This window comes from Lynx rufus, unplaced genomic scaffold (genome assembly GCF_022079265.1).
Source record: "Lynx rufus isolate CCGP_SWC_20201006 ecotype Redwood Valley unplaced genomic scaffold, mLynRuf1.p SCAF_1, whole genome shotgun sequence".
NCBI lineage: Eukaryota > Metazoa > Chordata > Mammalia > Carnivora > Felidae > Lynx > Lynx rufus.
This window is the reverse complement of record NW_025814823.1, coordinates 145,268,261-145,291,008: the sequence shown is the minus strand read 5'-3', so window position 1 is coordinate 145,291,008 and position 22,748 is coordinate 145,268,261. Positions and strand designations below refer to the sequence as shown.

General features: G+C 36.3%; 1 protein-coding gene across 3 annotated transcripts in view; it reads left to right on the top strand.

Moving 5' to 3' along the window:
- Window positions 1–22,748, top strand: part of SSBP2 (single stranded DNA binding protein 2) — a 312,057-nt gene that overhangs the window by 81,015 nt on the left and 208,294 nt on the right. For 2 of the 3 annotated variants that reach the window (XM_047088611.1, XM_047088601.1), the window contains exons 2-3: window positions 8,537–8,609; window positions 21,562–21,623. In XM_047088611.1, the coding sequence (XP_046944567.1) occupies window positions 8,537–8,609; window positions 21,562–21,623 (135 nt within the window). Of the gene's footprint in view, window positions 1–4,804; window positions 4,889–8,536; window positions 8,610–21,561; window positions 21,624–22,748 lie in introns of those variants that run through there. The other variant, XM_047088621.1, reaches the window with a different exon arrangement.

Genomic DNA, 22,748 nt, shown 5'->3' with positions numbered 1-22,748 from the left:
AGAGAGAAAGACACAGAATTTGAAGAGGCTCCAGGCTCTGAAAGCTGCCATTTAATATAAGAAAACATCCATCCATTCCAAACTTCAGTGATGAAAACTGTTCACATTTTCCCATCTTCTTACATTTAGCAAGGAAAAAGAAAAAAAGATTCAAATAAAGCCTTCATATTAATAGACTCCCATTTGTAATTTTAAAATTCATTCAGTTAGGCCCCGAAAAAAAAAAAGAAAAAATTCTTATGGTTAATTCACTGTATGTATAAAGGTGGAAGGATGACAAGATTGTATAACAACTTAAAAAACAAAACAAAACACACAGCTTATAAGGGTACCAGAGTGGCTCAGTCGGTTAAGCATCCGACTTCGGCTAAGGTCGTGATCTCACAGTCTGTGAGTTTGAGCCCTTTTCAGTTTCAACACTACATCTTTTTGGAGTATTAAAAGGATAGTGTGAAAAAGACAGGTTCTCTAATTGGTAATAGACCTAAGTTTGAAAAGTAGATACAGGATATTACGGGCAGACTGATAGACATGGTCATTTATTGGTAGTTGGACTTTCCACTATATAGACACTTACCTAATAATATTTCTACATAGTTCATAACTCTTTCTCCCTCACAGGAAAATTGTGAGGCGTAATAAAATGTTATCCACACATTACAAAAATGTGGTACGTATTATAGTATTTATTCCTGAAAAGTTTTGTAAATATTAAATTAATTGTTGGGGTGCCTGGTGGCCCAGTCGGTTAAGTGTCTGACTTCGGCTCAGGTCATGATCTTGTGGTTTGTGAGTTTGAGCCCCATGTCAGGCTCTGCTGGCAGCTCAGAGCCTAGAGCCTCCTTCAGATTCTGTGTCTTCCTCTCTGTGCCCTCCCTCCCTTGCTCACGCTCTCTCTCTCAAAAATAAACAAACATTAAAAAATTTAAAAAACATTATATGTTATTATAACTGGCATATATAATATAAAGGAAACTTGATGAATCCTGTTCAGCAGATAAACATGTCCTTTCTATAATATCAAGTCATATCCACTTTTAACTGTTCTATAAATTTAGATTTAAAAAACATTAGGCCATTTTTATTAGCTGACTGTTGTGAAATAATGATTTTTTTAAATTTTATTTTTAATTTTTTTAAATTTTATTTTTAATTTTTTTAAATTTACATCTAAATAAGTATATAGTGCAACAATGATTTCAGGGGTAGATTCCTTAGTGCCCCGTACCCATTTAGCCCATCCCGCCTCCCACAACCCCTCCAATAACCCTCAGTTTGTTCTCCATATTTATGAGTCTCTTCTGTTTTGCCCCCCTCCCTGTTTTTATATTATTTTTGTTTTCCTTCCCTTATGTTCATCTGTTTTGTCTCTTAAAGTCCTCATATGAGTGAAGTCATGATTTTTGTCTTTCTCTGACTCATTTCACTTAGCATAATACCCTCCAGTTCCATCCACATAGTTGCAAATGGCAAGATTTCATTCTTTTTGATTGCTGAGTAATACTCCATTGTATATATATATATACATATATATATATATATATATATATATATACACACATATATATGTGTGTGTGTGTGTGTGTGTGTGTGTGCATGTTTATGTATATATATGCCACATCTTCTTTATCCATTCATCCATCAGTGGACATTTGGGCTCTTTCCATACTTTGGCTATTGTAGATAGTGCTGCTATAAACATGTGGGTGCATGTGTCCCTTCGAAACAGCACACCTGTACCCCTTGGGTAAATGCCTAGTAATGCAATTGCTGGGTCATAGGGAAGTTCTATTTTGAGTTTTTAAAGGAACCTTCATATTGTTTTCCAGAGTGGCCGTACCAGCTTGCATTCCCATGATATAATGATTTTTAAAAATTTTTGTAAAGTATATTTATTTATTTTGAGAGGCAGAGAGAGCAAGTTGAGGAGGGGTAGAGAGTGAGGGGTACAGAGAATCCCAAGCAGGCTTCACACCATCAGCACACAGAGCCTGATGCATGCATGAACCATGAGATCATGAACTGAGGCAAAACCAAGAGTCATATGTTTAACTGGTTGAGCCACCCAGGTGCCCCAAATAATGTTTTTTAAAATAAAGATGTATTAGGGGTGCCTGGGTGGCTCGGTCGGTTAAGCATCCGACTTTGGCTCAGGTCATAATCTCATGGTCCGTGAGTTCGAGCCCTGTGTCGGGGTCTGTGCTGACAGCTCAGAGCCTGGAGCCTGTTTCAGATTCTGTGTCTCCCTCTCTCTCTATCCCTCCCCTGTTCATGCTCTGTCTCTCTCTGTCTCAAAAATAAATAAACGTTAAAAAAATTTTTTTTAATAAAAATAAAAAAAAATAAAGATATATTATACACACACACATAGATAATTGATACATGTATGTACATATACATGTATGTAGAAAGAGAGTTAGGAATTAGCTCTGAACTATAGAACGCATTCACCTTTTATTTATGCATACCTTGGAAACTTGTTTGCAAATTAACAATCCTGTCTTAGAAATCTTTTTAATATCTTGCCTGTAGGTCCTTATTTTCTACAATTTCCTTGGAGGAAGAGATTTAATATCAAATTAGATTATAGAAAGAATTGAGTGAATTTAGGTCTTTACCCCTTTCTCAGACCGTAAAGTACTTCATTTACAAGGATAGTTGAGAATTCACTAGAAGACTCTTGAGTGACAATATCTCTTGTAGATGCTTTATTAGTATATACTTAGTTGTTCTAGTACTGTTAAATGATAGGTGTGTAATAGAGCTCATTCATATGAATGGTAAAAATTTGTTTCTTTGTTAGATTTTATAATTTTCACGAAGTAAATTTGAAGTAATTTTACTTGCTCATGTGGTAGTGACATTTTCTTAGATTTTTTTTAATGTGATTTATTTTTGAGACAGAGAGAGAGAGCATGAATAGGGGAGGGTCAGAGAGAGAGGGAGACACAGGATCGGAAGCAGGCTCCAGGCTCTGAGCTGTCAGCACAGAGCCCGTCGCGGGGCTCAAACTCACGGACCGTGATATCATGACCTGAGCCGAAGTCGGATGCTTAACCGACTGAGCCACCCAGGCACCCCGACGTTTTCTTAGATTTTTAAGTTCAGGAGTTAAGCAGAGAGAATTCACTTAAGTGCTTATTGAATAAATTTATAATTAAATTCTGAATTATATTTTCAAACATGAAATTAACTAATGTAAAATATTTCACTGTAACTTCAGCTAGTTTCTTCATTTCTTCATCATTCATTCATTCATTCTCTGTTCTATACAATCTTTGGCTAAAAATTATTGTGCATTAAGCTTTTCTACATTTAGGATAATTTCTTTAGCTAGATTCCAGTAATAGAATTATTGGGTCAAAGTTTATAAAATTTTTTTCCAAATTCTTGATGCATATTTATTGCCAAATTGGTTTTGAAAGCATAATACCAGTTTATTGTCCTCAGCATTATTTGAGTGTCCATTTCCTCACATATTATGTGTTTAAGTGAGAATTTAAATCCTATTATTTCTTTAATATATATTTCTTTGATTCACAATGATATTTAACTTCTCCATGTTTTATTTTATTTTATAATTTATTTTAATGTTTATTTTTGAGAGACAGAGACAGAGTGTGACTGGGGGAGGGGCAGAGAGAGAGGAAGACACAGAATCTGAAGCAGGCTCCAGGCTCTGAGCTATCAGCACAGAGCCTGAGGCGGAATTCAAACTAATGAACTGTGAGATCATGACCTGAGTTGAAGTCAGACTCTGAAAGGACTAAGCCCCCCAGGTGCCCTGACAGTCTCCATGTTTTAAAATTAGTCATGATATTTGTTATTGTCCCTGCCCATTTATCTATGTGTTGGGCATTTTTTTCATATTAGTTATTTCTATATTTTCTATATATCAAAAGTACCTAAATGCCCCTGCCCCGGAAAAAAAAAAAAAAAATCACTACCCAAATTAAGTCAAACAACAAACTGGGGAAAAATGTTTGCAGAAAGTATTATCAGAGGTTTAATATTTTTATATAGCCAAATATCTTAGATTTTTGTGTAGTGTGAGTGGCATAAAGTTTAAACTTTTGTTGGAGACATAAAACTACTGTTATGATTCTTAATTAGAGGACCATGCTATAAGAAATGTTGCCCTCAGGCCTTCTGAAGGACGTATGGGCGTGTTTGTTCCCACTCTAAGTAGGCCATAGGTCTTAATGCTTTCTTTAGGTTTTCTCTCCCCATCTGTACTAATAAGACTTAATTTGTTACTTCTTATTGTTATTAATGTTTCTACCAGTAGCTGTAACTCACGTTTCCTTCTATTCTTTTTCTATACACAGTATGTATACATATACGTATGTATACGTGTATATAAACTATTATTGGATGATTCTTAATTTTTTATGTATTTGGATCACACTATAATCCACTAGGTTAAATAGCCACTCTAAATCATCAAAAATTACAAATTTTTCAAGGATTCCCAAAAAGGAAAATGAAGTTAATTTGAGAGTATACATGGTTTAAATATTTGCATATTCAATATTTACTTTAAAATTTTTACTGTTCAGTAGAAATTGAATCAAAATGTTGTCTTATGTTTGGTAATATCATGCCAGCAGGCAAGGGACCATGCCATGATTTTTTTTTTTTTTTAATTTTTTTTTCAACGTTTATTTATTTTTGGGACAGAGAGAGACAGAGCATGAACGGGGGAGGGGCAGAGAGAGAGGGAGACACAGAATCGGAAACAGGCTCCAGGCTCCGGGCCATCAGCCCAGAGCCTGGCGTGGGGCTCGAACTCACGGACCGCGAGATCGTGACCTGGCTGAAGTCGGACGCTTAACCGACTGCGCCACCCAGGCGCCCCGACCATGCCATGATTTACCTGCATGGATGGGTAAGTGTTACTCTCCAGTCTTGGAATCATCTGTGTTCAAATGTTATCTTTAACTGCAGGGCTTTCCCCCAGAACCTTCTGGAGTTTCTTATTTCTAGTGGCCCTGATGCCTCTACTATGAGAGCTAATTGGAAATACATAGTACCTGTATCTGAAGCTAGAGCAAATGATTCTGCTCTTGCTGTGGCTCCTAGTGGTTCCTCAGGGGTAGACAGGGGGATAGAAAGAACTGGCAAATGTGGGAGAGATTGTGACATTAAGGTCCATTACATGACTTGGTAATATATTACTGGATGTGAGAGAATTATGTGAAATTTTAACAGTCATGGGAAAATATTCTTCCCATTTTACAAATGAGGAATTGAAGACTCACATTCTATTTCACTCAAGGTGAGCATGGGTACTATAAACAGATGGAGAAGATGAATTTAACTTTGGATGTGAGTTTAAAGAGAAGTATCATGTTAGGAACTTCAAACAGTAATTTAGAGCAGCAGGTTTGGAGTGTAGTAGAGAGGATAGGGCTAAAGAGATAGGTTTGGGAAGTCTTTTGCCCTGAGGCGATAGTTAAAATATTGGAGATTTGCTGGTGATGTATTATGGAGTGGTCATGGTAGCAGAGCCACTCTTTCTGGAGTATAGATCTTGACTGCCTGGCAGCATTAATTTTGTTCAAGGGAGGTTATAGAACTTGGACATATGAGCTAACATTATGGATAGGTTTTTTTTCTGCCCTATCCCACTGTATCACCCTGTCGGTGGTGATGTGCTTGTACTCCACACATTCCAAAGGTAGGAGGACAAGCATACCACTTAGAAGATGCTTCGGAATTTTTAGTTATGTAGTTTGAGACACCTTTTCTCCATTGATTCTGTGACTCTTCCAATAGTTGTTTTTTTTTTTGCTTGTTTGTTTGTTTTTGAAAGTGAGAGAGGAGAGGGGGAGTGGGAGGGGCAGAGAGAGAGAGAGAGAGAGAGAGAGAGAGAGAGAGAGAGAATATCCCAAGCAGGCTCCATGCTCAGTGCAGAACCACATGAAAAGAGGCTTGATCTCAAGACCTCAAGAAATCAAGGGTCAGATGCTTAACCAACTGAGCTACCCAGGCTCTCCAGCCAATACATTTTTTATAATCACTGTCTTAGATCCATAGAGAAAGAGTAGAGATTGTTGCTTTTAATTCCACTTGTAAAGAGATATCCATTTTATTACATAATTGAGAAAAACATAATAGAAATATATTAGCTCCTTTAATATTACAAAGAAGAGATTACGAGGAAGTGATTTGCTTAACTTGGAATGAATGGTGTTCATTGCAAGGACGCAGCAACACTTGTGCTGTTCTGGGGTCCATTCCCCTTCCTCCAAGGCCCACCTGCTGTCTCTGCTTCATGCTCTGCCTCTTGCTTCCTACTTTTCCAAGCTTGGTGGAACATCCTTATTGTTCAGCCTTTTCTTGTTTAGTGGGTAACACTGGTTTGGTGCCAGGCCCAAGATTTGACCAACTGTAAGAAATTGCTTTGGGGCCAGGTTTCTTCTCAGGCAGTAGGGTGACAGGGTGACACTGTCACTAGCAAGCAATTTTGAGGCTTCATAGTCTCTCCAGGAAAAATTCACAATTCTTTTTTGAGGTGAGATTTGCCACTGTGGTCAGAGAATCATGTGATAGGTTTGGGAGTAGTTAGTGGAAGGATAGGTTGTGTGGGATACGTGTATTTAAAGAACATGTAGTAAGAATCACTAGTAGGTGGGCGCGTGGGTGGCTCAGTCGGTTAAGCGTCTGACTCGGCTCAGGTCATGATCTCAGGGTTTGTGGGTTCGAGCCCTGTGTCGGGCTCTGTGCTGACAGTTTAGAGCCTGAAGCCTGTTTCAGATTCTGTGTCTCCCTCTCTCTCTGCCCCTCCCCTACTCATGCTCCATCTATGTCTCTCAATAATAAATAAATATTAAAAAAAAAAAAGAATCACTAGTAGGGATTGTTTGCAACTATAGGAATATTATTATTCCCATATTCATTATGTACTTTGGGGATGAGCCATGTTTCCACAGGAGATAAGGCAATCAAAAGGAAGATATCATGTTCCTCATGTGTGTTAGGGTAGAAAAAGTGTTGAGAAACACGATCTAAGAAGTGTCATTCAACTTGAAGAGGTTAGGAGATGTTTCTAATAACATACTTTTTATCTAAGTGTAATTTTAACAGATGTCTACTCTCTTGTGGTACTTGGTAACCACAGAGTAATTCTCATTTTGAGTGTTTGGCAATTCTGGAATGGGGAAAGAATTGAATGGACAGAGCAATTGAATTTCTACTAGCTTTCTCTTTTCATGACACGCATGATATTTTTCATGAAAATGAAGAAAATATTCATTTTTGCAAATGCTATCAGTCTTTAACAATCAGAAATTCACTTGGCAAGAGAAATGGTGTAGCTCTACAGAATTGTGGTTATTATTACATTGTTTTGTTTACTGTAAACCTGGCTTAATATTGGTAAATATAGTGTAGCAGAAACTGAACTGTTGTGAGCTATCTGGGCATCAGTCCAAGATATCATTAAAAATACTGCCTCAGACTAATTTGAGTTTATGAATAATATTTTGTTAACAGCTCAACTGAAATTGAGCCACATGGTGTAGCTTAAAATTCTGAATCCACAAGATAATGAGAATAGTACAAGTGTATAGTGCATACTTAATATTCTATATTTAAATGATAAATTTATATGTAATTTTGTGTTAACCTGTAAACTATAAGCATCCAAATGCTTAATATGATTTGCTGTTTTTAAAGTTTGCTTAATGCTGTGGTTTGCTGATAATTTGAATTCTTACAAACTAATATACTATGTTATTGGTTTAATAATCATACGTAAAGACTAAGGACAGGTTGCCTGAACAAATATTAAAATGGACTTTGAGTACCCATATTAGCATAGAGATGTGCAAATAGCTGGAGTTTATGTTAATATTCACCAAGAAGATTGAAGGATATAAAGTTGTTGGAAAGGTCCAATTACTTAATTCATTTATTTTAATAATGAAAGATAATAATTATAACAATAGGTTATGGAGATTATTAATGTTGAGTTATAAATTATCAATTATATTAGGCATGACAAAGGGAACGAGGTTATAATAAGTGACATGATCAAAGACAAAATCCCCTTTTAGATGTTTCTTGTCAAGAAAAGCTATATTTGCTTTTTTTCTTTGTGTGCTATTTTAATTAGTTTAAGTTCTTTCTGAACAGACATGTATAAACTCCCATTAAATAGCAATGGGAAGAGTTGTTTTTCTGTCACTGTTAGTGTGTAAGATATTTTTGTAATGAAAAGGTATGTGCATTAAAGAGTGAATTTTAAATACACATCTTCTCGGGGCGCCTGGGTGGCTCAGTCGGTTAAGCTGCCGACTTCGGCCCAGGTCATGATCTCGCGGTCCGTGAGTTTGAGCCTCGTGTCTGGCTCTGTGCTGACAGCTCAGAGCCTGGAGCCTGTTTCAGATTCTGTCTCCCTCTCTCTGACCCTCCCCCGTTCATGCTTTGTCTCTCTCTGTCTCAAAAATAAACGCTAAAAAAAAAAAAAAAAAAAAAAAAAAAAAATTTAAAAATATACATCTTCTCAATACATACTTTATTTATTTTCCAGGTTAGCACTCTACGTATATGAATATCTGCTCCATGTAGGAGCTCAGAAATCGGCCCAAACATTTTTATCAGAGGTATGTTTTCTTTATTTTTTATATTTTATTTTAATATCTTATAGAAGTGGATGCAAATATTCTGTAACAATTATTTGGAAAAACTGTCATTACATACTATACAGAGAATGCTCAGTTATCAGTATGCCTCATACTCTTTGTAGATTATTTGTAAGCATTTTTAGTACTGCATTTTCATGCCAATAAGCTTCTACTCAACTTTTTAGCCATTTATCCCCCTGTAGAAATAGAAACTAATATTAGCCTTGGCAACAGTAATCAAGAAAGCAAATTTGCTTTAAAAAAAAAAAAAAAGACAAATATCACCATATCTCTAGTTTTAGCAGTGTCTTATTTTGGCATTATTCATAATTTTGGAAAATAAGAGTTTTGTTTGTTTTTATTTTGTATGGATAATAGTGGATTTATGACTAAATTTAGTTAGAAAACATTTTGATAATCTTATTTCAGGTTTTTGTTTCTTTGTGTATTTTTCTCTTCACATTTTTCAGTTTAAATTTCAGCTTTCTTACAATGGTACTTTTTCTTCTTCAATTTATATAATGATGAGGATGAGGAGGATTTTACTGACTTCTGTTCCATGTCAGGCACATAATATGCCAAGGTACTTTACATATATTATCTTGAATTCTTTTAAGAAATTTGTTAGGCAGATGGTATTATTCCTGTTTACTGATAAGAACAGCAGGGCTCAGAGAATTTATATAACTGGCTCATAGTCATGTAGCTGAGTGAATTGCAGAATTGGAATTCAAACTTAGATCTTCATTTATTCCAAAGCTTCTGGTGTTCCCCCCATATTGGTTCTGTCCAGTTTGCTATTCATTAGCTTTATGTGGCTTTTTCAACACTTGAAATACGACTAATCCTGTACACACTGGATTTTGAAGATTTAGTGTGAACAGAAGAATATAAAATATGAGTCATTTAAAGTTTTTGATCGCACATTGAAATGATAGTATTGTAGATATATTGGGTAAAATAAATTACTAAAATTAATTTTACCATTTTCTTCTTTTTTAATGTGGTCACTAGAGAATTTAAAGGTACATATGGAGCACTTATCTGTGGCCTATGTTTGTATTTTTATGGGACAAGTCCTAGTCAAAATAATATTTCTAGTGATCTCGTTAGTTTGACCTCCACCAGATCAGGGACACGACAGGCTATTCCTTGACCAAAGTGCCTTGCTAGAGTACAACCTTCTTGAGAATCACTTATTCCTAAAACAAATACACAAGTAAACACATATAACCTCCAATCTTTTATCTAATTAATTAGTATATGTGAACTATTAGGGCCTATTTGCAAATAAGGAATTTGAGAGGTATGTCCAGAACATATAAGAAGTCAATTATTTTAACGTAGAATGAATATATAGAGTGTAATAAAATTGGATTTTAAAGTTTATTCAAATCAAAACAGAAGTTTAGTGTATTTATATCTTCTTAAATCATTAATTAGAAGACTTTGTGTATGACCTTTCTTGCCACATTGACTGCTGGTTTTTTCAGAGGCAGTGACTGAGATTGTAAAAAGGATGCTCCTAATATTTGTATGCTTAATCACTGCCAACTTCCAGTATGTTTAAAAGAAACTAAAGACAGCCATGCAGATTTAAAATTATTATTTTAGGGGCGCCTGAGTGGCTCATTCGGTTAAGTGTCCAACTTTGGCTCAGGCCATGATCTCAAGGTTTGTGAGTTCGAGCCCTGACTCATGCTCTCTGCTATCAGCACAGAGCCTGCTTGGGATCCTCTGTCTTCCTCTCTTTTTCTCTCCCTCCCCCACTCACATGTGTGTGCTCTTTCCCTCAAAAATAAACATTAAAAATTATTTATTTATTAAAAAATAATTTTTAATATTTATTTTTGAGAGAGGCAAAGAAAGAGTGAGAGAGGGGCAAAGAGAAAGGGAGACACAGAATCTGAAGCAGGCTCTAGGCTCTGGGCTGTCAACACAGAGCATGACACCCAGGCAGCCCCCAGAAAAATTTTTTTAAATAAAATTTTTATTTTAATGCAGTTGAAAACATGATGAAACTTTAATGAAGAGATTTACTGATCTCTTTCCTTAGGTCAGGGAACATTTGGAATTGACTCATCTTGCTGAATCCTCAGGGGTTCCCATGACTATATTTTCTTACCAACTTTATAATATGTCAGATGCAGTGATTATTAAACTTCATCAAAAAAGAAAAATGTTGTTAATTTATTTAAGGAAGTTCAGCTGTTTTGACTCAAATGGATCATGTGGATTGAGCATAACTAGGTTGAGATAACTAGATAATGTACTGATACACCTTGAGCTCAATGGAAAATGGATATATAAATTTTCTAGGGCTATTTGGTAAAAATAAAATTACAATTTCAGAAGACATTCACACTTTTCTGACAAGTATTTACCAAGATTTTATTTTCTCTGGCTTCATTTGGAATACAAAACTGAAGTTTCTCTGAATTATCAGTCTGGTTCAGTTTCACAAGAGGAATCAATTAAGCTGAAAACAAACTATTGTCACCAAGAAGATACATTATTTCTGGATTTTGGAGAGGAGTGTGTGTGATTCCGAGAACCGTTCTTTACTTTCTAGCTTGCCAAACTCTGAGTGGCACTGTGAAAATACATTCTCATTACCTAAATATCCAATATAGTGTTTGCCATATTGTAGGGAATGGCTAAATTAATTGAGGTGTAAGTTTGCCAAAATGTAAAAGAATAAGTTAGATCTATTTGGACTTAATATGGATAGACTTCCAAAACATTTTCAAATAAAAGAAGCAAGCTGAAGTATGCCATTTACATGGAAACCTTTGAACATCAAGGAACATGATGCAATACTGTGTATTTTTGTGTGTACATATTTATGAGTGTGAAGTATATTGAGAGGTCTGAAAGAATATACATGCCAGACTAGTTTCTGAGAGTAGGAATTTTAAAGTGATTAGAGGGGAATTTTATCTTTACTTGCATATACATATATGCCACATATGCCATACACACACACACACACACACACACACACACACACACACACATATATAGTTTGTACAGTTATTTACAAGTAAAAATAATAGAAAATACAAAATTATCTCAATTTTAAAATGGAGCCTGGAGGTTGATTTGTGATAGGCCATTTGAGTGCACCCTAAAGTTCTAAATAATTTCATTTGGTTAAGTTTCGGTACTTTTCTATCTTATACTAAGTACTAATTTCGGTACTAATCTCTCTCATACTAAGTTTTCACAATACCTAGCTGCTTGTATTTGCCTATACATACTATAGATTTCTATCTCTGGGCTTTACTGTACCTAATCCTCACCCTCCTCACCTGACTAGCTTAGAAGTAGCTTTTCCTAGGAATGCTTTCTTAGGCTTCACTTCTTTAAGTTGATAGTGCACTCCTACTGAAGACTTCTGATACTGTTTCAGGAAGCTTGGACTTGATCTTCTTGGAAAAGGGAGCTTTTGAAATGTTGTTGTTGTTGTTTTTAATTTTTTTTAAACATGTATTCATTTTTGAGAGTGTGAGAGAGCGTGAGTGGGAGAGGGGCAGAGAGAGAGGGAGACACAGAATCTGAAGCAGGCTCCAGGCTCCGAGCTGTCAGCACAGAGCCCCACGCGGGGCTCAAGCTCACGGACTGTGAGATTATGACCTGAGCTGAAGTTGGACGCTTAACTGACTGAGCCAGCCAGGTGCCCCAGGCTTTGGAAGGTTTTTAAGTAAAAGAAAAACATAGTTTGGTTTGTACTCTGGTATCTTTGTGAATGGTGGTACCCCTTCCCTCCCCTCCCAACTATGGTTTGTAAAGAAAGGAGAATGTAATCTTTTAGAGCTTTGTACCCTAGTTAGCATTGCTTTCTCTCTTATTTTTACTTGGATCATATGGAAAATTTAAGTCAGCTTGTTGTAGAACCAATTCTTAAGTAATTTGAGAAATAAAGGACCATCTTATCTAAATTCTGGTGAGTCTATTCCCAAGTATTTTTACATAATTCACAAGAGTTACACAAGGAACTTAAGGAAAAACTAGGGAGACCTGTTTATTTGGGTTGGGTATTGTGATAAAAAGGAAATGATTGAAATAGCACCAATTACTCAGATGTTCAGTGTTCCTATATTGAAGAAGTTAGAATCATGAGGGTATGGATGACTATGATGTTAATGAGCCCTTTGGCACCAGGATTTGCTGTGCTGGGCCATCTCTTTCCTTAGTATGGGTTTACTTATGCATGAAGTTGTGAGAAAGTCAAATTGGAACTCCCTGTATCATCTGAACAAGTAAACTGTGTATCTCAGCAGCCCAGGCTGTCACGGGATTTGGCCTTTCTGATAATGCCCTTTGCCTGGTCTGTCAGAAACTGAACTGCTCTTGATAGTTTTTATTATCAGCCAGAAGAATAGGGCACTATTAACCCAGCATCTTTTTTTTTTTTTTTTTACTAGTTAAAAGAGGTAGCATTGAACTAATGATAGAAATCAAAACATCTCTGTACCCAGGTTATGTTAACTAGTTCATTGTTAGATCTGATTCATGATAGATTCTAAATCATTACCTGAATGTTGTTTTCTACAACCTTAACGTTTCTACGACCTTAAATATTTTTACCTTCAACAGGACAAAATTGAAAATTCTTTAGAAATGTTTTCAATGTAGATCTCTTCTTCACCTTTATCTTTTATTATCCTTCAGTATTCAAAAATTACATACAGAATGTTAAGAAATCTTTACAATTTGGGGAGGGGAAAGAAAAGAAATCTTTACAATTCTGTATCAATTTTTTGTTACTTTGAGTTCATTGGAAACTATCCTTTCTTGGTTATCTCATTTCATTATGCAAAGACAATTCCAACTCATACCTGAAATTTTGCATGGTATTTATCATGCCTCCGCATAAGGCTTGGTGACCTCACCAAATAAAGTTAAGAATTAGAATGTTGCAGAGATCAAGATTTTTCCCCCTTCTTAAGAATTTTACATTGTTTAGATTTCTAGCCCTTGTGCACAACTTCATGCATAAGTAAACCCATACTAAGGAAAGAGATGGCCCAGCACAGCAAATCCTGGTGCCAAAGGGCTCATTAACATCATAGTCATCCATACCCTCATGATTCTAACTTCTTCAATATAGGAACATTGAACATCTGAGTAATTGGTGCTATTGTTTAGATTTCCATTGTTTAGATTTCTAGCCCTTATTTGCCATAAATTAGCCTGTAAGTTAGTCAGAAAGAGAAGCTTGAAAACATCCAACAGATTGCTTCTTCAGATTTTATTAGGAATGCTCAGTTTTTGAACATAATAGATTCTAAAATAGTTTTCTTTCTGTTTACCTTTCACTGAGAAGAAAAAATAGCAACGATTTCCTAAACAGTTTCTTGAACTATAACTTGGAGGCAACATAGTATTGTGGGTGAGAGCAATTTCTTTGTGGCCAGACTGCTGAGTTTGAATTATGTTCTACATTTTATTTACTTACTCAGTTTTCTTTTCTTTTTCTTTCCTCCTTCCTTCCTTCCTTCTTGAGAGAAAGTGTAAGCAGGGGAGAGGGGCAGGGGCGGGGGGGAGAGAGAGAGAGAGAGAAAGAATCTTAAGCAGGTTCCACATTCAGCACAATTCCCGTTGCAGGACTGGACCCTACAACCCTGGGATCATGATTTGAGTGGAAATTAGAGTCAGATGCTCACCTGACTAAGCCCCCCAGTGCCCCTACTGATTCAATTTTCTTAATTATAAGAAGAAGGTAATTGCGATAATACTTTAGAGTTGTGCTGAGGTTTAAATGAATTAGTGCATATATATATATATATATATATATATATATATATATTAACACATATATATATATACATACATATATATATATACACACACACTCTATATATATAGTATATATATATATATATATATATAGTATATATATACTACTTAGAAGGGTCTAGCATGTAGTACACACTCAAACGTGTTACTTTTAAAATTCTTGACCAATTCTTTTTTATCTTGTGTAGTTTCTCTACTACAGTACAAGTGTAAATATATGGCTCTGTACACCTGTGTGCTCCAGGTATCTCCACTTGAATGGCCTGCAATCCTCCTGCCTTGTGTGGTTACCTTTCCTATCAAATAGTTCCAGCTCTCATCCCTAATTTATAGGTTCCCACAAGTCTTCTCTGACATCTCCAGGCCTTCCTAGGGGGAGAGGGGGCTTGAGGTTCTCTTTGCTATAATTTCTTGCCCCCACCATTACAGCCCCACTGCTTCTCCTTCTGTGACTGCTACCTTTTCTTTGCCTGAAGTTTCCTGTTTCTCTCATAGCCTCAGAGCTCCACTGATTTGTTGCTCTTGTGTATAAAAGATTCTTATTGAAGTTAGGGGAAAACTGAAGGGTATTCAGCCTTGTACTGTACAGGCAACAACATCGACTTGAATATCAGACACAACTATTCTTAAGCTTTTTGGTCTCCTTGCCACAGGGAATGTCTTACTCGCTGTTTTCCTGTGGACTCCATTTGCCTTACGTCTTGTTGATTCCTCACAACCTCTCCCGTTTTCTCCTTTTCTGAATCCTCCCAGACTCCTCAGACATCTTCTTCCTGAGAGACTGTCAGCAGCCTCTTAAACTCTTGTTACTTTATCATGTAGTATATTAGGTCTTCGTTCTCTACTTTCAAACCATTCCCAGGGGCCTCTATCTTTCTAGGCCAAAAAATAAAAACAAAAGTTAGAAGGAATCCATCAGGGAGTTTTCCCAATAAAAGGTATCATCTTTGAAAATGGGATGTGTATCTCAGCAGCCCAGTGTCTCACCTGGGTGTAGCCTTTAAGACGACTTCTACCTTCTAGAATGGAGCACCACTATTCAATAAAACTTTATGTGATTAGGAGATGATCTCTAATCTGTGCTTCTAATAATTTCTCCACTAGTATCATGTAACTATTGAGCACTTGAAAAGTGGCTAGAATAATTGAGGAACATTCAGTTAACATAATTTTAAATTTAAAGAACCACATATGGCTAGGGGATACCATGTTGGATAGCACGGTTTTGGATTATGTGCTTTAAAATATGAACAGATTTTGGGGTGCCTGGGTGGCTCAGTTGGTTGATCGTCCGACTTTGGCTTAGGTCATGATCTCGCTGTCTGTGAATTCGAGCCCCGCATCAGGTTTGCTGCTGTCAGCCTGTCAGTGCAGAGCCTGCTTCGGATCCTCTGTCCTCCTCTCTCTGCCCCTTCCCTGCTTGTGCTTTCCCAAAAATAAATAAATATTAAAAATATATATATATGGACAGGTTTTTCTTTCTGTCTTATGTCTATTTGGTTAATTTTTAAAATTAAAATGTCATTTTTTTCCGTTTTTTTTTTTAAATTTAGTATATCGATGCATCTATACATGGAAGATTTTAGAAAATTAGTGTGAAAACTAGGTTATATCAAAATTAAAAGACTCAGGAATTTTGTCTAGGAACAAACATATACATACATGTACAGGTTCTTTTTATTAAAGTTTATTTATTTTGAGAGAGAGAGAGAGCCTGCATGTGAGTGGGAGAGGGTCAGAGAGACAGGGAGAGAGAAAATCTGAAGCAGGCTCCACACTCTTAAGTGCAGAACCTGATGCGGGGCTTAAAACTCATGAACCGTGAGATCATGACCTGAGCCAAAATCAAGAGTCAGATGCTTAACTGACAGAGCCACCCAGGCACTCCTACAGGTTTTCTTTCTCTTTTTCTTTTCTTTTTTTTTTTTTTTTACCTTTATGTTTTATTTATTTATTTTTTTTGAGAGACACAGACAGCATGAGTGGGGGAGGGGCAGAGAGAGGGAGAGAGAGGATCCCAAGCACTCTATGCCTGTCAGCACAGAGCTTGATGTGGGACTTGAACTCATGAAACCCACAGATCATGACATGAGTTCTGGCCAAAAGTTGAATGCTTAATGCTTAGCTGACTAAGCCACACAGGTGTCCCACAAGTAGTTTTTACTTTTAATGAGAAATCCTGTGACTATTATCTCAGACTTTAAAGGCAAGGAATTAGGAAAAGTATATGACATGTTAAAAATGGCTAACACATTCTTTTATAACTGAATTTTTTTCTCAAAGAAGATTTAAAAAGCACTACAGGTTCTTTTCTTAACACAGAAATTAGCTCTGTTTATGGTATTAATAATTTTGAATATTGGTTCTCAAGAAGTATGAAAGGATTTAGGAATACTCTGCGAAGTTTGGAACTCATAAGCTTCAAAACTACTGCTGTACTATTGGAGATGCTGTCGAAGTGGGTCTGGATCATTCAAAAAGGTCCCACACTGACAAGGCTAGAACCTCTGAAAAGGTGCTGCTGACATCCAGAATTGTCCCCTGCTGCTGCTGCTGCTGCTGCTACAACAGCAACTACTTCACTTCTGGAGCCAGGGGCAGGAAGCTTCTCTTCTTCCTCCTGCTCTTTGGTCTCCAGCTACTGTCCTTCTGCTGGCAGAACTGAACAGGAAACTAGCTGGCAGGGAGCCTGAGAACTGTAATTTTCAGAGTCCCAGCACCTAGTGTAGAATGGAGTAGAGAAGGTGAGTGTGGGGCCTAGAGATAATAGGTGAATTACCAATATTCCTTGCCAGAAGCAAATAATGATGAAAAGTTAAGCAAGTGTGTGTGTGTGTGTGTGTGTGTGTGTGTGCGTGCGCGCGCGCGTGCGCGCATGTGTTTGTGTGTATCAGTTTTTATTTATACAAGTACTAATTTATTATATATACTGTTACATGCTTTGATTTTTGTTTCATTTGTTTGACTTCACTTTGGTTCATGAAACTTCATAACTTTTTTTTAAGTTTATTTATTTTGAGAAAGAGAGAGAGAGAGAGAGAGAGGCAGGGAGGAGCAGAGGGAGAGAGAGAATCCCAAGCATGCTTTGCACTATCAGCACAGAGCCCAATGTAGGGCTTGATCATGCAACCCTGGGGTCATGACCTGAACCGAAATCAAGAGTTGGGCATTTAACTGACTGAGCCACCCAGGCGTCCCGCTTCTTCGTTTTTTTATGATGCTAGGGTATTTCTTTCTATGAAATGTGCTGTGATATATGTTACCATCACATTTAGGTTGTTTTGCAATTACAAACAATGCTTCACTGAAAATTATTACATTTATGATTTTGCACACACGATCATAGGATACATTCCTAGAAGAAGAATTGCTCTTTCAGATAGTATGGGCACTTGTAAATTATAATTCTCATTTATGAACCATATGGCATGTCTTACCCCTACCAATTTACTTTTTGTTCATTCAATATTTAGTGCTACACCTATGTAGAAATGCTGAAAATCCCAGGTCATATAGTAGAGACACAGCATAACCACAGACAGGGCCTTTAAATGTAGAAAATGGCAGTGGGAATGGGCATCATGATTTATGCATAAGTTACCAGAGAATAGAGCTTTCAGCTGGGCAAATGATGGAAGGAAGGAAGGTGGATGATTCAACAACAAAAAGCCCTAGGACAAAGAATACATATTGGAGCTAGGATAATGGAAGAAGGAAAAATAGAATTAAGAGAGAAAAATTATTTGCATAGATGTCATTCAAACACCAAAAAAGCCTGAAGCCTGTGAAACTCAATACAACAGAAAATGCCTTTTCATAAAAAGCAGAATTGTTTCTAAAATGACTATTGACATTTAGAAGTATTTTCTGGCCATTCCTCAGCCATATCCATCATTAATACATGTTTGCTAAAAAAAATTAAATTTCAGAGATGAATATGATATTAAAATAAAAGTCACCCTTTACCCTTTTCCAGAGGTAATAGTTGTAAGTTTGGTATGATTTCTTTAAATGTATACACCGAAATGCACATATACATATGCATACATTTTTTTAAAAGAAAAGGTTTATATTATATATATTATTCTCCAATCTTCCACATCTCCCACTTGAAAAACCAATATAGCATGGCTCTCTTTCATGTAGGTATGTTGTATTCTTTTTAATGATTGCACACTCTTCTATAGTATGCAAGTATCAAAATATATTTTTATATTCACTATTGGTGAATGTTTTCAGGTTGTTTCATTTTTTTAATGTTTATTTTTTTTGAGAGAGAGAGCACACATGTGTATGTGAGTGGGGGAGGGGCAGAGAGAGAGGGAGAAAGAGAATCCCAGCAGATTCAGATCTGTAGATCAGCATCATCTCATGCTTCCTATAAGCAAATAATACCTGGAGTAGTAATTAGTTTGGAGGCAAAAAATAGCACTCACTATGGAAACCTATTCCTATGTAGAACCCTTTCTTCTTTAAAAATACCTAAAGCATTGATTGTTTATTCAGTAGTTATCAAAGGATGGCTTTTGTGTTAATTTCAATACTATGGACCAAAGTTTTACCTGCTTCTGTCACATACTTGAAATTTAAAGTGAGAAAGATGAACTTTACGTAGTAAAGAATTTTATAAGGATGAAAAAAGATGATGTATATGAAACATTTTGAGCTTCTCTGAGGAACAGTAAGATGTAATAACTGTTTAAAATATAAAAGCATTAGTTTAGATTCCTTTCACAAAAGTGCCTATTGAGTGTAAACCACGTAGGTATTTTCCCCAACTACTTTATCTCGTGAAATTGCTGATGGTTGGTTGTGGAAGTCCAGGAAGGAAACTGCTGAGCACCAGATACGGAGCAGTGGGACTCATGTTAGACTGTGAGACTAATCCTGCTGCCAGCACAGTCTAGCACTGGAACCTAATCATGCCACTTTAATGTAAGTCATCACACCCTCTCCTTTTAATTGAGAATAGTGCTGTCTGCTTTTTTTTCATAGTCATATCTGTAAGTCAGGATGACCTGAGATGAAATGTAAGGATGCTACTTTAAAAAGCTCGCTGTTAATCTCATTAGGATGATTCCAAGAATTAGGAATATTTGTGTGTCTGGGCACATCTGTGAGGGTCATTATTATGCCCTCTCAAGAAGACATCAAAAAGTGAACAAAAAGAGAAAAGATTGAGAGATATATGAGACACAGGTTTTTGACTAAATTATAACTTTAGCAGGACATCAGAGTTTTGTTATTCTAAGACTCATTATGTACTACCATTCCTTTTTTCATGAACTAAGAAGATACAATAAATGATTAATTGGAATTCAGATAAAAAGTAGTATTGATTTAAAAATTATTTGTGTTGGGGTGCCTGGGTGGCTCAGTCAGTTAAGTATTTGACTCTTGATTTTGGCTCAGGTTATGATCTCACAGTCATGGGATCGAGCCCCATATCAGGCTCCATGCTGGGTGTGGAACATACTTAAGATTCTCTGTCCCTCTCTCCCTGCCCCACCCCTGTGTGTATGCGTGTGTGAGAATTCAAGTTCGGATTTGGCTTTTATTTGTATAACATATTCTGGTTCATTGTTCATATATAGGTAATTTCTTTGTTTTTTGAGAGCAAATTACTGCAAAGCTTACATTGGTTTACATTTTGTATATTTAAGAACTCTAAAAAAATTATGATTTCAGTGATTTTAATTATGTTTTTTCATCTTTAAGCAGTTACTTTTTTCTTTTTTTAATTTCAGGCCACTTTCTGAGTTCCTATCTTAAAACTTTTTTTTTTTTAAATCCTTTAGAACAAAAATTTCTAAGTTCTTCCATAGTAGGTGATAGAAAGAATTCCTTGTTTTTTTTAAAATCTATAATTATGTAGTTTTTTACTTCCTCTTTATATTAAGGTCCTATGGGCATATTTTGCTAATTGGGATATTGTTAAATAATTTTTAATTATTTAAACTAAAAAACTAAATCATACTTATACATAAAGATAGAACCATGGGTTTGTGACTCATGACCCCTGAAATCAAGAGCCCCTTCTCTGAATGAATCAGCCAGGCACTCCTACATAAAGATTGTTTACGAGACCTTTCTGGATCACCTTAGTTAAAATTATAGCTCACTTCTTACTTTTTTCCTTTTTTTTTTTTTTTTTGTCCTTCTCTGCTTTGTTTTCCTCCTTAGCATTTGTTGCCTGCTACTTTTTTTTTTAATATATGAAATTTATTGTCAAATTGGTTTCCGTACAACACCCAGTGCTCATCCCAAAAGGTGCCCTCCTCAATACCCATCACCCACCTTCCCCTCCCTCCCACCCCCCATCAACCCTCAGTTTGTTCTCAGTTTTTAACAGTCTCTTATGCTTTGTGTTGCCTGCTACTTCTAATACAAATACAATCTCCTTTTTTTTCTTTTTGCTTTGTTTATGGTCTGTCTTCTCTATAAAGTATAATCTCCCTGAATGCAAAGATTTTTATCTTTTGTTTACTCCTATCAGTGCTTAGAAAAGGCACTTTATAAATCCTACCCAGTTTTCAAATCTCTAAATTTAATTTGTAAACAGTATTTAGTGAGAAATTTTAATTTTTAAGAGATACTGACCTTGTTTTAAATTTTTGGTAGTGAATGCCAAGCCATCTGAAATATAAACTTGGGAAAGTTAATATCATCTTTTTTAAACTGTTATTTTATGGAAGACATGCCTTCTTACTCTCATCCCCTCAAATCAGGAATTTGTTTAAAATATCAATCCTCAAGGCATCATTGGGAGTCTGCACATATTAAGCCCAGACATTTGCAAATTTCTGGATTAGTGGTGATTAATTAAAATGCAGTTTTGATGTGCCTTAAGATCCTGAGATACCTCAAATTCCAGAAGTCTCTCTTAAAAATCGGGCACAGTGGGAAGCAAATTCAGGAAAATACTGCTGGCATCTTCTCTCATAAACCACCAAATCAACAAATAACTATGTAAAGTGAGCTCTTGTAAAACTTGAGTAAAGAATACTATCAAAATGATTAAAATCTCATATATTAACTTAGTATTTTTAATGGGGAAATATTGCTTTGTAATATGTGTGGGAAAAGGTATTATTAAGAAAGTATTTAATATCTCTTTTATTCATTTTAGATAAGATGGGAAAAAAACATCACATTGGGGGAACCACCAGGATTCTTACATTCTTGGTGGTGGTAAGTATCTTTTATTCCATTTTTATTAGATTGATGATGTATTCTTGTAGGCCTGCACTATACCTGTTTATTATTTCATGTTTATTTTTAATTTTTTTTCATTTTCTATAATTATTTTCTGAAAGATAGCACTTAAAAAAAAAGTCAAAGTCAAAACCAGAATTAGTGTTCTTTAACTTAAAGACACTATTATTAAGTCAAACTGGAGTTGGGTTTGGTATGGAATCTCCAACTGTAAGTATGATTTGGTATTAGTCAGCTTGGGCTGCCATAATATTAATTTTATTTATTTATTTATTTTTACGTTTATTTTTGAGACAGGGAGAGACAAAGCATGAATGGGGGAGGGTCAGAGAGAGGGAGACACAGAATCTGAAACAGGCTGCAGGGTCTGAGCTGTCAGCTCAGAGCCCGACACGGGGCTCGAACTCACGGACTGGGAGATCATGACCTGAGCTGAAGTCGGCCGCTTAACCGACTGAGCCACCCAGGTGCCCCGTGGGCTGCCATAATAAATTACCATAGACTTCTTGGCTTAAACAACAGAAATTTATTTTCTCACATTTCTAGAGGTTGGACATCCAAGATGAGGCTGTTAGAATGATTTCTTTCTGGCGAGGTCTCTCTTCCTGGCTTTTGGATGCTGGCCTTTTTACTGTGTCTTCCCATGGCAAAGAGAGAGAGAGCTCTCTGGTGTCTCTTCTTATAAGGGCACAAGGTCATCATGAGGGTCCCACCCACATAAGCACATCTAAGCTGGGGATACTGAAGGTGGAAGTGGTGGTGAATTTTTAGGACAGTGAGGAAAAGTCCCAAAAAAAAAACTGAATTAGTTCAATATAGACTCAGGGATAGAACTGTGTAGGAACACAAAAAAGACTCTCAGACTTCCCTGAAGACCCAGTTGATACCAGAGCTTATCAATTTCATTGTAGTACCAGTATGTCCAGATATGTGATTTTTCTGCAGCAGCATTGGTAGTTCAGGTGTCTGTATGGACAAGTTAGGCTGTTTGTTTGTTTGCACTTCTTCAATTAGAAGTATTTCCTCTTGAGGGGCACCTGGATGACTCAGTTGGTTAAGCTTCCAACTCTTGATTTCGGCTTAGGTCATGATCTCTCAGTT